This window comes from Symphodus melops (assembly GCF_947650265.1).
Source record: "Symphodus melops genome assembly, chromosome: 17".
In the NCBI taxonomy this organism is placed as follows: domain Eukaryota; kingdom Metazoa; phylum Chordata; class Actinopteri; order Labriformes; family Labridae; genus Symphodus; species Symphodus melops.
Window position 1 is genome coordinate 17,932,531 of NC_136707.1, and position 16,902 is coordinate 17,949,432.

The 16,902-nt window shown below is 43.4% G+C and overlaps 1 protein-coding gene across 2 annotated transcripts in view; it reads right to left on the bottom strand.

Annotated features, from left to right (window-relative positions):
- sdk2a (sidekick cell adhesion molecule 2a) overlaps window positions 1–16,902 on the bottom strand; it is a 90,601-nt gene that overhangs the window by 2,441 nt on the left and 71,258 nt on the right. Inside the window, exons 25-44 of one of the 2 annotated variants that reach the window (XM_079366894.1) lie at window positions 15,120–15,357; window positions 14,916–15,031; window positions 14,538–14,727; window positions 14,066–14,164; window positions 13,669–13,863; window positions 12,848–13,049; window positions 12,625–12,728; window positions 12,327–12,397; window positions 12,095–12,230; window positions 11,493–11,549; window positions 10,929–11,030; window positions 10,687–10,802; window positions 10,375–10,561; window positions 8,459–8,596; window positions 7,595–7,777; window positions 7,372–7,497; window positions 7,090–7,254; window positions 6,853–6,993; window positions 3,797–3,941; window positions 704–833 (exon numbers count right to left, since the gene is read on the bottom strand). In XM_079366894.1, the coding sequence (XP_079223020.1) occupies window positions 704–833; window positions 3,797–3,941; window positions 6,853–6,993; window positions 7,090–7,254; window positions 7,372–7,497; window positions 7,595–7,777; window positions 8,459–8,596; window positions 10,375–10,561; window positions 10,687–10,802; window positions 10,929–11,030; window positions 11,493–11,549; window positions 12,095–12,230; window positions 12,327–12,397; window positions 12,625–12,728; window positions 12,848–13,049; window positions 13,669–13,863; window positions 14,066–14,164; window positions 14,538–14,727; window positions 14,916–15,031; window positions 15,120–15,357 (2,841 nt within the window). The remainder of the gene's footprint in view (window positions 1–703; window positions 834–3,796; window positions 3,942–6,852; window positions 6,994–7,089; window positions 7,255–7,371; window positions 7,498–7,594; window positions 7,778–8,458; window positions 8,597–10,374; window positions 10,562–10,686; window positions 10,803–10,928; window positions 11,031–11,492; window positions 11,550–12,094; window positions 12,231–12,326; window positions 12,398–12,624; window positions 12,729–12,847; window positions 13,050–13,668; window positions 13,864–14,065; window positions 14,165–14,537; window positions 14,728–14,915; window positions 15,032–15,119; window positions 15,358–16,902) is intronic. The other variant, XM_079366895.1, reaches the window with a different exon arrangement.

Genomic DNA, 16,902 nt, shown 5'->3' on the forward strand with positions numbered 1-16,902 from the left:
GAACAATGTTTTGACGGTGCAGGTACCAGATAAATTGGCCATGGAGACCCAGTGTGAGCGTGAGAAGACAGATGTTCATGATCGGCTACAAGCAGCTCCTCTGCTTTTTGCATCTGTCATCGCAAAATTACGTCTACCCCCTCCCGATTCCTTCAATGGACCTCCGTTTCCCGCTCTCTCTCTCACACACACACACAAACACATAGACTGAGTCATTCAGATCGTCACATGATGAGCAGAGCAGGCCCAGATTAACACAGCATTTCCTGTTTGAAGAAAATTAATTAGTTTTGAGGACATTTCAGAACACATGGGATGTGAGAATCAGTCAAGTGCTAACTTCCCATGGGAGGAATCAGTTTCAAAACTCAGATGTCAGCTATAGCTGGCCCAACAGATCATATTTAATTCAGAGATGACTCAATTGAGGCAGATTGTTATTAGTCAGTAGTTTATCCTCTAAAATGTTCTTCTCAGCTTTCGAGATTTTGCATCTGACAAACAACAGTGATCAGGGCAAAAAGGATGGAGGTTTTTTGCAAGAATAGAGAAAAGGAAATGTGGGTTTGGGAAGGTTGTGCCTTAGCCCTGGATGAACTCATCATTTTGAGATACTTTACTTTTTAACCTAAGTTTTTTTTTTTTTTTTTTGCCAATTTGAGATTTAAAAGAACAGAACCTGCAAGCCAGGGTCACTGCTTACCTGAGAGTCGGATATCTCCGAGGGCTTCTCGGTCAGGCTGCTGCTCTCTGCTGGGATCAGGTCGTTGTACTTAGTGCTGACATCCTCATCAGAGTAGTGCAGACTTCCGGGACTTGGTCTTGGTGGAGACCTGCAGAGTGGGAGAGAAAAGTCGGCAGAGAAAGAGCATCTTTGAGAGATGTGCGAGAAAGAGAGAGAGAGAGAGAAGTAATGCTTATATAAGATTTTGATTTTTGATCATCATCCTCATATTTCCCTGCGGGGATCTCAAGATGATTTTCAAGAGCTCGTTCTCTCTTCTTTGATAACTTGTTTTACCCAAACATAAAAGGCTTCATCATTCCGGTGACTGACAGCCCTCAGATGACTAATGGGAGGCTGAAAAGTAGAGCTTAAAAATTGAAGAAGCTTTACATCCAACAGGGAGTTCAGTTGGATGCACATGCAAGGACTCATTGATTATGGAAATGGAAATGAAGGCCTCGTTTAGACTAACAGAGAGGGCTCTTTTTGTGTATTCCAAAAAGCCACTTATTAAAACAGGGACAAGATGATAATTGGACTAATCTATGCTGGATATTTGCATAGTGTCATTAAGCAGCTGTGGCAAATGAGGTGAGTTCATCCCACCTCAAACGTCCTGCGGTGCGCAAACAGGATAATAACTTATGTGCATCTTCCTAAAAATGGCTTTTTGTGGTGATTAAAGAGTAACAGTGTGAGTCAGTCAGAGATTTAGACCTCCTGCAGAAAAGCTGCGTAACTAAGCATGGCCCTGAGCTCAGCAAAGAATTATAAAGTTCTTTTTTATGAGTGCAGGTCAAGTAGAAAGACCTCCGGCTTCCTTCTTCAGCAGTCATTAGGCCCATAAAAGTGAAGCAGAGAAAAACATCTGTGTGGACAATTATTTCTCTCCTTCTGCAGTAATGACCGCGGCTGTGTTCAAGGTCTGCTGAGACTGGTTCAGATGGTCAGAGGGCTAAATGTGAGCCCTCACATCACTGAGCTACATCAGTGGGCTCAGTATGTAACTCAGACTTAACACAGCATTAAAAAAAACAAGAGAGCGCTCCATTGAGTTTAGAGAGAAGACGGCAGAATTATAAAAAACCAGGATGGGTTTGAACGCAAATGTTTAAATGATGTGAAATGGATTGAAAACACTGGATGTGGGGGGAGAAGAGACGAACATGAAAAGCTGTTATGTCAAGTGTAATATCAAGGCGTACAGCAGACAACCTTGACTTCTCCTCGAATGAAAATTAACATGTGATGAGATACATACACGCGAGCTAAATCCCTGGGAATGCAAAGAACAGGAACTCAGGAGACACAACATGACAACGGCCCTGAAAAGGCTGACACAACAAAGGGACATCTCTTGGTTAAAGGGGATGACGTGTGGGGGTGGAGAAATGAAAAAAAAATATCCTCAGACTGCTTAGAATTCAGACAGAAGGTTGAGTCAGACATTAAAAAGATGGAGCCATGTGATTGTAGGGGGAGGGGCCATGGATCCTGCTACCGATCACACACAGGAATCCTCCCAGTGAGCTTTGAATTATTTAGGAGAACTGTATTTTTCCCCTTGCCTTATCTGTCTCATTCATCCTTCTTTCTCTCGCCCTTTCAAATATCCCACAGGGAGCCCTCCCACTCCTCTTCTTAGTCCACAGATCATTAGCAAAGAGTACGCTAGCATATTGAAGCTCTTCAAAGAGATAGAGCAGCGTGAGACCCTTTGATCCCCCCTTCTCTGGGCTCTGTGGTCAAGGAGAAAACAGCAAAGATTCCCCCTTGTCTGCCCTTAAATCAGCCATTATGTGCACATTTATGTGAAATATTTTTTTTCTCCTCCTTGGCTTTGACAGGAAGCAGAACCCCCAAACTCCCAACATAAGCATGTGACCCCCCCCTTCGGACTTTGTGAAATTCCTCTTATCAAATGTTTACCTGAAACTAAAGAGCTAGCATGCCAAAGTCCAGGTGGCGGGGTAGAAGGACATGTTCTTGTACCCTGGGTGTAGTGCTCTCACAGCACTGCACTCCAGAGAAACTCTGGGCTGAGGGCCAACAGAACATGGCCGTCTCGGAAACCATAAGCGCCCTTTGTCTAAAGCGGTGATGGACAGACAAAGAGCACATGCAGAAGCTCATGAATGCTAATTAGTTGCTATTGTTTTTGGCCCTTTATAGAAATTGTTGCTACAGACAAACACTGAATATCAACTAGGGGAGCGGAAGGGAGGCCCAAACCAGCAGCTTGGGCGCCTCAAGGTTTCAGGCTTGTTCTCTCAAGAGCCACAGACTATTATGAGGGAAGAGGATAACAACATTACCACCAGCAACACGTTGAAACTCAGACTAAAGCACTTTTCACATATGCTCAAAGCTTCCGGAAATCTTCAAGGTGAGCTGAGAGTGTGAACGCAAACAGCTGAATTTATCACTCCTTACCTTGAATTTTTCCTGCCAACCCTTTGTAATTTTGGCGTGAAGCCCCAAATGAGTGGGAGGGGGGTGATGTAGTTGTATCCTGCCACCGTTGTGACCAGTCACCTGCATGTTCCTCTCTGCTCTTTTGTTGCTATGGTGAATATGCCAATTTAGAGTGCACTCAAACTAGGCCCAATTGTCCGACACCGTGCTTAAGCATTGATTGCCCCCCTCTGCCATTCCCCCGCTGGCCTGCACTCACACTGGACTAACCAAGCCTGAGCACGGTTACCTCTTGTAAATAAGGTTGTAACACAACATGAGGATGGCTTTACATGATCATGAAGCTGTCTATGTTGAGTCCTGTGCTTGTTCTCTTACGCCCTTAAACTAATGAATTGAGATAAAGGCAAAAGTTATATAATTCTTGTAATTCTTTTGCCTCTGTCACCATGTCCATGCTGCTCTTGTTACATCATGTTCTACCTCATGAGGACCCCCACATACTCCATATGGACAGCCAACAGCGATTGTGAGTTGCATCAACAATCAACCTCATGTCCGAGATGGGAACTTCGCAGCAAGCAGGAAATGAACGCGACGGTCATGGGAACACCATGGCTGTTTGTTTTCGTGTTTAAAGTAACTTGGACTGACCTTGTGTAGATGCCGTTCTTGCGGCAGAAGGAATTTTTCACGGAGAGGCGTCTGTTGTTCAGCTCCAGTGCTGGGAAACGTCCCTCGTCCAGACGCACCATCTCTCCGTGGGTCAGAGGCAGAGCCGTGCAGTTGGAGTGGTTTCCTGGACAGGGACAGGAGGACGACACTGTGTGATTTTTGGAATGAAAGAAGTGATTTTTGATCCTCTGTCAGATCAGTTTCAGTCTGGTGGAACATTTATACAGAATGCAGACCAACTAAGTGACAGGGCTTAGCCTTTGATCCAACAGCTGCTTCTTTTCATGAGCAAAATTCTTCAATTTGAACAAAACTGTATTAATAGATCTTACATCTGCAGGAAATTGAATATACAAAACACACACAAAAAAAACAGACTCAGAATGTTCCTCTTCCTTAATCCAGGGATCATCACTAAAGGTCTAAATAGAGCACAGAGACTTTCAAGAAGAAAGTGGGATCATGTTTTCTTCCGGGTCTAGACTTTTAAATGCCAACATACGTTCGCAATAACAGACAGACAAGTCTGCTTATCTGTATAGAAGTATACCCCTCATGACTAAGGCCAGCCGTCACTCACAACTACAGTGCCAAGTGGGATCAAAGAGACACAACGATCGTCTGGATTAAAATCCCCCAACAGTACTCTAGGTCAAGTTACCGGCAACTGAGGCGGAGTTATGCCAACTTTTTTTTAGCTCTTCTAATGCCTTTATTATTTGAGAGAGAGAAAGTGGATAGAGATGGAAATCGGGAGGGAGAGGGGAATGACATGAGGGAAAGGGCCTCAGGCTGAAATCGAACCCAGGCCGCCCCACGCGAGGACTATAGCCTCCATACATGGCGCCAACTTTTGAGATAACTGTTATCAAATCAGTGAAGTCATTAAATGTCTGTCCTATTGCTAAGAAATAGGATGTTAAAGAGCATAATGTTGGGACAATTACATGTCCAAAAAAAGGCTGTCTAAAAGTTACAGGAAATATCTCTTAGAAATATCTTAAAGTTATTGGAAATTCACCGTTCAGGATGTGGTGAGGGTCAGAGACAATGCTGTAATCCAGCCTTAACATGCTTTTATAGTGGGCTGATATCTGAAGTGGCTGGCCCAGTGTAGTAGTAGAGTGACACATGTCACGCCAGAGGAGATCCGACTTGCAGAGTCAGTCCCTACCATTATGTTGTTTTAGTACTGCAGAACACTGAGAGTCTCAGAAGCAAAATACAAAACAAGAACGCGTCTGCCCGCCCACATCAGATTTCAAGCTGCGGAGGAAATTCATTCTTTGTTTTGCCATCTTGCATTTATATTAACTGCTGTCTTTCCAGGATAACAAATAGTCTATCATTACAGCCAAATATTTACAAGATGACACGAGCACACTTTTATTACCGTTATGAATAACAATAGGGGCTTTGTGAGCGTCAGATGGTAAACCAAACACAATTCCATCTGTTTTCTTCGATCTGCACTCGACCACTTTATTCACAGCATGTTGGTGTAGCCTGGGGTCGTCACAGTTACTTAACAAAGACATCAGAGCTGTATAATCAGGATATGTGAATATAATAAGAATCTAACAGTTCAGATCATATTCACATGTTGGAATGCTCCTGCTGAGAAGATCAGGCAGGTGTGCTAAATGAGTACTCGAAACACACCGTGCTGCTTTGGATTCTAACATCCACTGCTTTGATGTTCTGTTTGATTTTAATCATTACCTTTTTCTTAGATCCACATCTGAAAAGCATCACCAATCGCTGCGCTACTAACTGACGCACTTGCTTCTTTAATCCTTCTTTAATCAATTGCTTTGCTTCCTGTACAGCGTTGGTAACTTTGTTGTGTGTAAAAATGTCAACAATAATGGAATGTGATGCTTTTTGTGACCCTGGAATCTCATGTTTGTCACAAAACAATACTTTCTGGGAAATGATGGGCCTATTTCAAATGTAATGTCTGTAACATGTTTTAAAAAGAGTAGGGAGAGGGTCTTGTTTAACACCATGTTGCATCACTTTTTCTTTCTTTTCCATTCTCTCTTTCAACATTTGACATGTTTCCTTTGTCCCATTTCCAATTAAATAAGGAGTTTCACAGTGTTTCAAACATCACAGTTTGATTATATTTACAGTTCAGCATCCTAACTTTTGGGGAACTGGGGTTATGTTAAGTCGGTCCAGTCCTGACCTTTACCAGTAAAACAAACAGCTAGGATCAACTTCATGGCTGACAAAACCAGGGAGGGGTTAGGAGGGCTAGAGAGGCCCTCTTTGTGTACCCACACAGACCCTGCCCTTGTCCTCTCTGGTCCCAACCAAGCCATGTTTACTGACCCTGCTAACCCTGGCACCAATCTAAAACGCTGACTAAGCTAAAGAGACACCAGTACGAGACTTTAGGAACACAACTCTGTCAATCTTTTCAAAAAGCTCCTCCCACGCAGCTTGCAGATCAGACCATGACCAAAAAACTTAGCCTCCGATGCCCTCTGTGTGATTACCTGCCAACTTTAATGTGAAGTATCAACAATGAGTCCACTAATATTGATGTTGAAGAAAGAAACCGTGATAAAGAGCCTCCTGGAGCAGCAATGTCACCTGGGATACTTTACAATCATGAAAATTGGCTTCTTGATACAGTGCTGTAGTAACATAATTACTCTCTATCTGACTAATGACCTGAGCATTAAACCAGTGCCAAGCCATTTATCCCGCTATTGATTCTCACTACAGTTCAACGTGAACAATAATGTTTATTCACCTGCCTTGTGCAGCCGCTTCACCGGTAACCTTTACTCTCATCTTTCCCCCTGTCACCCAAACAATGTCCAGGAAATCCTGGTAATTTGTTTAATTGTTTGAGCCTTCAAGGGCCCATCTATCTCATGCACACTTTGGACGTGAAATCCTTAGAAATGCAACTCGGCAGGCCTGTCCACATGGTTGACAGATTCCAGTAGAGAGCTTAATTTGCAGAAATGGAGAAAAGGAACTGAGCCGTTAGCAGATTCTACAGTCAAGTGTTTTCCTACCTGAATCTGCCTTTTTGGTGTATTTCTTGCTCTGGCCTCGGATGATGAGGATGAAAACGAGGAGGAGAATGAAGATGAGGCCCACCAGAGCGATCACAACCAGGAACCACCACTCCTCATAGAATGGAGACACCTTCTGGGCTGAACAAAGGGCATAGAAAAGTTAATAAAGTTAAGGAATAGAAATCAGACATTTTTATTTTTCTTGTGCTAACTTGCTTAGTTTGGTATAAGTACCTGATATAGAAGGGGAGGGGGCACTGGGTGACCCATAGCCATAGTCGTTGACTGCAATGACTCGAAAGTCATAGGTGACGCCTTCTCGTAGCATTTCCAGATTGAGCGTGTAGGATGTTACTTCTTTGGGAATGTCTTTGATGAGGATGTCCCATAATCCTTCATCTAAAATTATAAAATGGATTTTTTTTTTTTTTTTGAAGAAAACAAAGATTGAGCTTTTATGAAGGGAACACAAATTATGGAAACCTTTTGAATGCTGAACTCCAGCATGTGACTCACCGGAGGGTCTGGCCTCTATGACGTATCTTGTGATGGGCGCACGGCCTTGATCGCCACTCGTCCAATGCAACGTGAGCGCAGAGCCATACCGAGAAATGAAGGGTTCCCCAGGAGGGCCAGGGGCTCCTTAAGAAGACAACAAAGGGTGAACGATGAGAGAAAATACAGATGGGAAGAGGGCTGTAAATAATGAAATATTTTCAAAGAAAAACAGCCGCCTCACCTTCTCCAGGCCCAGTAGTGATGTTCGCCTCCACCTCTGGGCCATACGTGAGCGTTTTGGCCCGGATTCGGAAACTATAGGTGACGCCATCGGCCAGATCTTTGATCTTCATCCACAGGGGGGCACTTCCCTTCACATCTACTGTCACTATCTTACTGACACCTGGAGTGCGAGGAGAGGAGTCTGTACAGAAAACACTAAGACTCTAGATGCTGCTTGCTACAAGCGTCCAAAAAGCCAAGCTTTGTGCAAAGGATGGACACAGTGCAACACGGTCACATTCACTTCAACGAAGACTTTGAGGATTATACAGACACATCCACAGACTATCACAGACGAGACATCTTTGCATATGACACAAAAAGCTCTATTATTCCAGCAGCAATCTAGATTTCCAGATAGGAGGAGACACCGAGACCTTTTTATAATAGACCGACTGATACTGCCCGTCTTTACTGCTCTGCTCGGCTTTGCTCTGGGTCCATTAGTGGAAAGCACTGGGACCATAGCAGCCTCGGATCAGCATTCCACCTCTGCTCCCAATTACTTGACAATCTGGTCCAGGGAACCACACTTAGCCAGCTAATAGCCATGTTTCTCTGAGTGAGAGACAGGAAACTGTGCAAAGTCTCACCAGAGCATTCCAGCACTTTTTTTTTATTTTTTTATTATCAGCTTTGCCATATATGTAACTGCAGGGCCTTCACTCATCTGTAACAGATTAGAGCATGAGCTTAAGCAGCGTGCGTTAGAAAAAAGTGAATATGGTATCTAAGCAAGAGGTTGTAAATCAGTGTCAGAGGAAGCCAGCTGAGGAATGTCGAGACATGGCAGAGTTTATAGGCTTCAAGCAAAGTTTCTCACCATCGACTGGCGTGCAGGGCTCATAAACCAGGCGGTAACCGTCGATGATACCGTTGGCCTGCTTCGGCTCTCCCCAGGACACGTTGACCGAAGTGGTGGTCAACTCGCTGAAATGGATGAAGCTGGGAGCGCTGGGCGCTGAATGTAAGGAGAGGAAAACAAGAGGTGAAGACACGGCTGAGATGAAAGCAGGATCAATTCATTATGCGACGTATCGGTTTGAGAGCTGGATAAAAAGCTGGAAGAATATTAAAGATGGACATGGCTTTTGTTGTCAGAGCCCACAGGCTTTTTCTGTACTAAAGACATTAATTCACAAAAAAAAGAAAAAAAAAGATTTTCCTTTTTTTCTGTACTTGTCTATTGTGAAGCACTTTATCCTCGGTTTTGAAAAGTGCAACACAAAGTATTATTATTCATTCATTCGTGCACTTAACTGCCAGCTACTTAACTGCAGTGCAATAGCATAGATGTGCAGTACATAGTCACATGCACATTTGTGAATAAGTGAACACAAACACTTTAGAAGAATAATAGATGCATTTATAATACTTTTTAGCGAGCAATTTAAAGTTTAGCAAAATCTATGCTATACACTCTTCAAGGCCCTCTGGAGTCATCCGCGACTAATAAAGTGCCTTCTATTTGCTCTCAGGACATTTGAACTTAATTTCACTGGTTGTAAAAATAGCATTGGACGAGTTTAAGAAAGCAAAACCCAAAGGCAGGCCTCCTTGTCTACAGCAAACAATCAGATGCATTCATAAAAGAAAAAAAAGAACAAGGAAAGAAGAAATGCTAGATGGCATGAAAAATGCTAGATGGCATGAAACAGAAATGCTCAGAGATTAAAAAAGAAAGAGGTTTTGCTGTGTATTATCTGAGCTTGAGCGGGGAAAGCTTTTGTGCATGTAGAACAGGTGCTGTGCTGTTTCCGCTGTTTGAGCAATAGAGTCATTGGAAAGAAGCTGTGCAAAATCATTCTCTGACCTTGAAGGAAGAGAACAAGAGCGACGATTATTCTGCCTGCTGACCCAGCCCAGATATAGCTAAGTGTCAGACTGTTCACCCCAATTCCGCATTAAACTCCCAAAAGCTTGTGTTGGCTCACTTCCTGGTGCCCTGTAGAGTAGAGAGCCAAAATTCCTGCCTGTGTTTTTTTTAAATTCTCAGCACTTTGTACCCCTCACCAATGTCACAGCCTTCAGGGTGTGGGGGGGATATTTCTACAGTAAACCATTTTTGTGTTGAAACCGCAGAGGAGGGACTCTCGCTTGCTGGTAAACACAGACGTCTTTGTACAGCGGCGACCCAAAGAAAAAAACAAAAAAAAAACTACGTGTCCCCACGCACTCTGGATTCATTTCTCCGCGGCTGTCATTAGGCATTCACCCCCGTGACTTCTCGTCGAGGAGTTGCCAAGAAGACTCTGAACTCTTCTGCCATATCTCCCAGGATGAAACTAAACTCTTAAGAGAAAATGTTCCATAAATTTTAAAGGAGGAGCAGCTCTGATTTTATTAGTCTTAAAGCTGCAGTGCTCCACTTCGAGCTTTTGTCCAAATCAAGACTTTCTACTCTACGACACTTCTATTCTATCTTTTTATCTATCTTATTCTTTTTATGTTCGCCGTATGTATATATATATATATATATATATATATGTATATATATGGATAGATCACCTTGAGATTCTACTTTGCAGAAGCACTGACCAAAAAAAACGTATGGTTAAGTAATAGGAATGAATGTCCTTGTGCAGACGACAGAGGGAGACAAACGGAGGTCGGACAACAAAAGAGCTCCAGAAACCAAGACTATGAAATGCTGCACTGTGTCAGCAGAAGGTCCAAGCTGCAAGATAAATGCCGCAGGTCTTTTGGACGTCACTTTAATCTGGATTGAGAGGAATTTACCAGCTTGCTGAGTGCGCCCTCTGGTGGGCAGGGAGCGGGGTCCATCCCCTGCAGCATTGAAGGCTGCCACACTGATCATGTAGGTGGTGTAGCCTGTCAGGTTTTTGAGCTTCACACCCAGCTCTGGCAGGAACAGAGTACGCAGGCGCTCCGTCTCATTCTGGAGCTGAAACTCCCAGAAATAGATCTAGAAACAGATTAAACAGATTTCAGGGTGCAGAATGTATAATTAACTCCAACGAAAATAAGAAAGGCATGATGTAAAATTCAGCTAATTTGTAGCTACACAGGATCAGAACACATTATTGATACCTTGTATCCCTGTATGTCCCCATTCTGAGCATCCAGAGGAGGAGGATCCCACATGACATCCAGCTGTGTGGCTGTGGAGGACTGGATCATCACATTCTGGGGAGGGGATGTTGGGACTAGATGGGGTAGAGTGTAAAAGAAAATATTTAACTTTTTATATGTAATGTGACTCATGTCAGATTGAGGAAAAATGCATATTAGTTGACTAATTCCCGCACTGCACAGTCTGAGAAGAAACGTACCCGCTTCTCCGACAAACACTTCCTGTGGTGCACTGCTGGGACCCTCTCCCACAGCGTTGTACACACTGAGACGGATCTCATAGCGTTTGTGTTTACTCAAATCTGCAAGGAGAGAACCCACAGCAGCATTGTAATAGAACAGTTAGGATAAAAGAGCCGAAAGAAGTTACTCCAGAGAGACCACACAGCCGTAGTGATGCCTGTGGCACGACGACATCACAAAAAAAAAAAAAAACCTGCACAGAAAGAGGAACGTGTGGATTTATAACACAAACTGATGAAAAGATGGGGGTTGTTTTGGGGACGCGCGGAAGATTTGTCAGTGATTAAAAAGACATGCAAAAAAACACAGCGGAGTAATGACAGGGCAGCTTGGAGAGATTAAAGTCACACACACATCAGAAGAGCTGGTGGCGGCCCCTCAGCGGATGCGGCTGAGTGGGAGGACGGCACAGCATGAACTTGCTGTCAACTATCATACAAACGGCACATTTTGTATAATAAAACTGATTATGTGCATACAGAGGGAGAGTTAATGGAACAGAGGGGAAGTTTAAGACTTACTATCCAGTTCATACTGGGTGAGAGAGGATTCACTCAAGTTCCTGATGCTGTACGGAGCTGGAGTTTGGATAGACAATGTTAGGGGGAAAAAAAGGTAAGGTTAGAAATAGTTGTTCCTAAAGGAATATCATCTTCATGTATTGACATTTTTTTACAAAATGACAGTTAACACTTATTGACAATGCTGCAGGTACAGACTATTACAGACCATATTCTAATAACATCCTCACAGAAGACTATAGGGGTAGCCATAATAAAGAAAGCATGGATAAAATAGCAAAATTCACAATATCAAAAGGTAAAGGGAAAGAATTACTTTATATGTCTGAAATATTTATCATTTATTATGCCGACCCGTAAATTAATCCTAGCATACATAGCACATCATCACCTCGAATAGAGTTACTTTTGGAGTTACTTTTTTATATTCTTCTGTTGTTTTTATTAGCTATGTGCACTTTAAGGTGAAGCCCAATCATTTTGTTGTACAGTTGTATAATAACAATAAAGACATTCTGTCCTATTATATGTATATGCTTGAATTAAAACAGCCGCACTTTCTGCAAAAATCATGCAAGAACACGATGAAAGAGTCAACCCACCTGTGAGATCAGCCCAGTTGTTAGAGGGGCTGTTAACTGTGCGCACTGTGAAGCTGCGTAACCTGTCGTAGTGTAACTCCCGGAACCGAACCCTGAACCCCAACAGGACTCCATTGATGTGATCCTCAGCGGGCGGCTACGGAGAGAAAAGGTGTCGAATAAGAAGATAAAGAACACAAATGAAATGTTCAGCCCGCCTGTGAAAGCGGTGACACATTCTCTATCGGCGTACCTGCCAGCGAACCAGTACAGATGTGGTGGTGTGAGGCGTGACAGAGAGAATCGTGGGGGCTTTGTCCGGGGCTGGAAAAGATAAGGAAAGCGTGAGCACAGCAGAACACCCGAGGAGAGTGATATATAATTCAAACAGCCTGGTGGGAGAATAAACGCGCACTGTTGATGCAAACTATTCACTGCTAAAACCCAAAGTCAAAACATGGACATAAAGGCATGCTAACACATTTAACAAAATGTTCTTAAAATGAGCTCAATAAAGAAATCAGTTGATTGAACTCATTTTAAGTTCTTACCATCCTGCAGTGTAGTTATGGCCTCGCTCTCTTGGCTGTATTCACTGTCTCCAATGTCGTTGGTGGCTTTTATACGGAACTGATAAGAAGTGAAAGGCTTTAACCTAGAAAAAGTGGGGAAAATAAGAAGTGTTTCTTGCACATATCAGCATGTTCAGACTGCGTGAATAATAATAAAAGCTCCTGAAACTAAAAGGACATAAAAGAGGACCTTCACATTTACCTGTCCACGATGTACGAGTGTGTCTCATGGCTGACTGAAGCGGAGTGGACGGTCCAGTTGCTGTCTGGCAGCTCTCTGTACTGGACTGTATAGTAACGAACCGGGGAGAGGCCATCACTGCCTGGTTCCCATGACAACAGCACTCTGCGAGCCTGGACTTCTTCTTGAGGCACTACGGGACGGCTCGTGGGTTGGGGTCGGGCTGAAGGCAAAACACAGAGGAATAAGAATACAAGTGCGATCAGTCTGACTTAAAGCTCCTGTCAGTAGATTTTAGCTGGCAATGGAAAACACTGAAATTGATAATGATGCTTCGAAATAACCAACACAAGCTTAAATGACCATGAGAGAGAAACTTGAATATTTACATATCATTACATGCCTGCATGTTACCCATGCCGCGGTGGAGTTGTCACACAGGTATTTAAACAGCCTTTTTTAATTTTGACACAACAAAGATGCACCGTGAGCACGCGACTAAAAAATGTACAGGACAATACCAGCAAAGAGATAAACCTCCCACCTTTGTTCACATTGGTCACAAAATCTGACACATTGCAAACCTCCCTTACTGAAGCTTTAATATTTGGAAGACAAATAGAGCATTTGCTTGTCTTTTAAGATTTGTTTTAGGGGGTTTTTATGCCTTTATGTTAGAGATAGGCCAGACGGTTGGAGTCGCAAATACGGGACATAGAGAGTGAGGAATGATGCGGTAAAGGAGCAACAGGTTGGATTTGAACCCGTGCCGCACTCATGAATACCAACCCGGCACCCCTTCAATAAAATATTTTAGCTGCATTTTTAAAAAAAATGGTTACCTCTTTTTTCTGTTGTGACCACCAAAGCCTCCGCAGCCTCCCCCCAACCCTTCCGTGTTTGAGCAGTGAGGCGGAAAACATAAACCATTTCTGGCGTCAGTCCAGTCGCTGTGTACTGACGCGCGCTGGGGCTCAGCACGTCAACGGTGGCGGCGTTGCTGTTTGAAGAATTCTTCCTGAATGTGATCTGATAGGCTGAAAAAGTCAAACATATCAATACAAAGTAAAAACAGCATGAGCCATGATAGCAATTCATGTGCTCTACAAGATCAAACGAATATTATGGAGGAATTTGAAGGACAATCCGTTCTTTTTTTTCTTTCCAGACCGGCACTAAAGCATTACGCTTTGCCTGATGATAATATCTGAGGTTGTGGATGAAAGTGTGTGTATTCACCCAAAATGATGCCGTTAGGCTGTGCAGGAGGCTGCCAGATGAGTCTGACTGAGGTGGTCCTGACCTCTGGGAAGAGGATGCCGACTGGTGGGCCCGGTACTGTCGCACATAAAAAGGACCACAATGAAAAAAACAAGGAATAGTAACCCAGAATTAAAAAAGGACGGAGGAAAATATCCATCTTGAAATGTGGGGGACACTTTTCAATTATTAACAGCAAACAGAGAAGAAGAAAAACACTGGGTGAGATTTTTTTTTTTTTTCCGATGAGGAGTAATAAGGCGGAACATTGCAATCATTTGCTGAAAAAACACTTTTAACAAGAAAATTCTCGATACAAATTGATTCGCAACAAATGATCTGAAATGATCTCAGCTCAGGGAAATAACTTTTTCAATTTGGTTTCGAGAGAAACTCAATCTAAAAAGATAAAAACAAGATTGAGCAGGTAGGTTAAGACCAATTTGTTTACCATCATCCAGGGTCCTCTCTAAAATGGGAGGTGTGCTTCTCCTTCCATCTCCTATCCGCGTGAAGGAGAGGACCTGGATCTCGAACAGCACGTACTTGCCCAGACCGTTGAGTTGGACGCTGTGGCTGGTGTTTCCCTCAACCTCCCAGAAGTTGGGGGCCTTATCTGAGTCTTTCTCCTTATACACCACCTGAAAGACACCGGTTACAGACTTCTGAGGTCAGTGGATGTTTCCATCCCCTTTTAAGAACTTTCAACGTCACGTCATCGAGCTGAAGATACCAGTAAAAATCAGACAATATGGATACCAGTCTGGATACCACAGAAACCTTGATACCCCCATGCTCAGATTTTATAATGCGGATGATGACCCCTGACCTTGTATCCCAGGATTAGTCCGTTTCGGTCCGTCTCTGGGACTTCCCCCCACCGGACCTGAATGCTGCTGGAGGTGGTGGCGAAGGCGGATACGTTGGCGGGACCGCTGGAGGGAACTGCAAAAAAAAAAAAAATTGAAGGAGAGAGCTCAGCACACCGCCTGATGAATGAGGGCATATGTTCGCAGATATTTTCTATCCTCACCTGACTCCCTCGTCCTGCCGTGCACCGGTTGACTCCAGGGCCCGGATCCGATACCGTTGATGGCCTGAACTCTGACCTCATACTCGGTCCACTCCTCCAGGTCCTCAATGGTGAACTCCCTTTCCAACCGATCCATGATGACATGGGAAAGAACTCCCCCTTTAGTCCCAGCTTTGGAGTACTGCACCCGGTAGCCAACCAGATCTGGATTCCCGTTGTACTCCCACTCTGGAAGAGGCTGGGAGGTTTTGTTTTGTTATTTACTCACCCAGTTCGAGCAAAATCAATATATAAAAAAAAATGACGACATTTCTGAGCGCACAATGAAGCCACAAGCCAGGAGAGGCTGTACTTCACAGGGATTTTAACAGCGGGTAAGAGGCACTGACAGGGACGATGAGGAGCAATATGGGAGTAGAAGCTAAACCCTTTCAACACCTCAGCTCTGTATTGAGTAGATTTAACAAAATAAGGTAACCCTTGTCATAAATAATAGCACATCCCCTTAATCTGTTGAAGCACTATTAACATAATCCTTAAATGCAGAGTCAGTAGCTTTATCCCAAAAATATAAACTTATACAGAAGTAATGCTGCTCAATCATCATACATGAGTGGCGGTGACGGTGTCACAGAGAGCCTGTCCTCTGCCTGATGTTTTGTGTTGTTTTGGTTGACGCGTGACGTTTGCGGGTGAGGAGGGTTGGACGTGTTTCCCCCAGCACACACAGGTGAGTTTAGGAGTGGATAAAATCGGTTGATCAAACCATTAAATATGAAGGACGTGTTTATAAAAGTGGAAATGTCTCTGCTCCAAAGTTAAAGCTAGACTAGCCGCATTCAAGCATTCACTTTCATAATGTCACCATCTTTATCTTTCCCATTCATTGCAAACTTTGCACATTTTGAGCCACTGCTGTGTTTGAATGTTTGTCAGGCCTGCAGCCTGAAATTAAAGCTCTTGTTGCCAACGTTTGGGTTGTGTTGCTTTTGGCGCCCCCCGTTTGGACAAAGGTGTTCAATTCTTTACATTTGTATGATGTCTTCAAGGAAAAATATTTTCCTTCCTTCTTGTATTAATCCTTTAGACTTTAAAATGTCTAATGAGCAACTCATAGTGACTCTTCGGCAGGAACATGTTTTACATAACCTGTTGCATTGGTGACACAAACAAAGCAAGCTGTTTAGAAATAATCGAGGAATAAGGAATAATCTTGTCATTGATGGTCGCCCTTGATTTTTAAACTCTTGAGAATGAATCAGTATTCATTTCATTCTGTGACCTAAACTTGAACATGGCCTTGATGAAAGACATCCATTAAGCGGACGACAACATTTTACTCACATAGCGCAGAGATGTTTAAACGAGCTGTAATTATTGAGCGATGTGAGTCATTCGTAGGGCAGTATCCCACAGAGCTGACACTCCTCTGCATCTAAGTCCAGGCAACATGCACTTGTTTTAATCCCGCAGGAGCTGCAGGAGGACCCTGCCTCTGTCTCTCTCACTTCCTGGCAAAGCGGTGATAATGGACAGCTGCAGCAAAGAGTACACTGGCCAAACGCTGATGCAGAGAAAAGCACTAATCAAGGATTGAGCACACGCAGCTTTCTAAACATTATCAGTGCCATCGCTTGTATTCATCACATAACAGCATGAGGAGGACAGATTTACAGAACTAGCCCGCATTTCACTGACATGATAATTTGAGTGTTCCCGATAGGGAGTCATTTGAGCTGAAGTCACGATTTCTTTTCAAATTTTTATTGTGTGAAAAACTGAA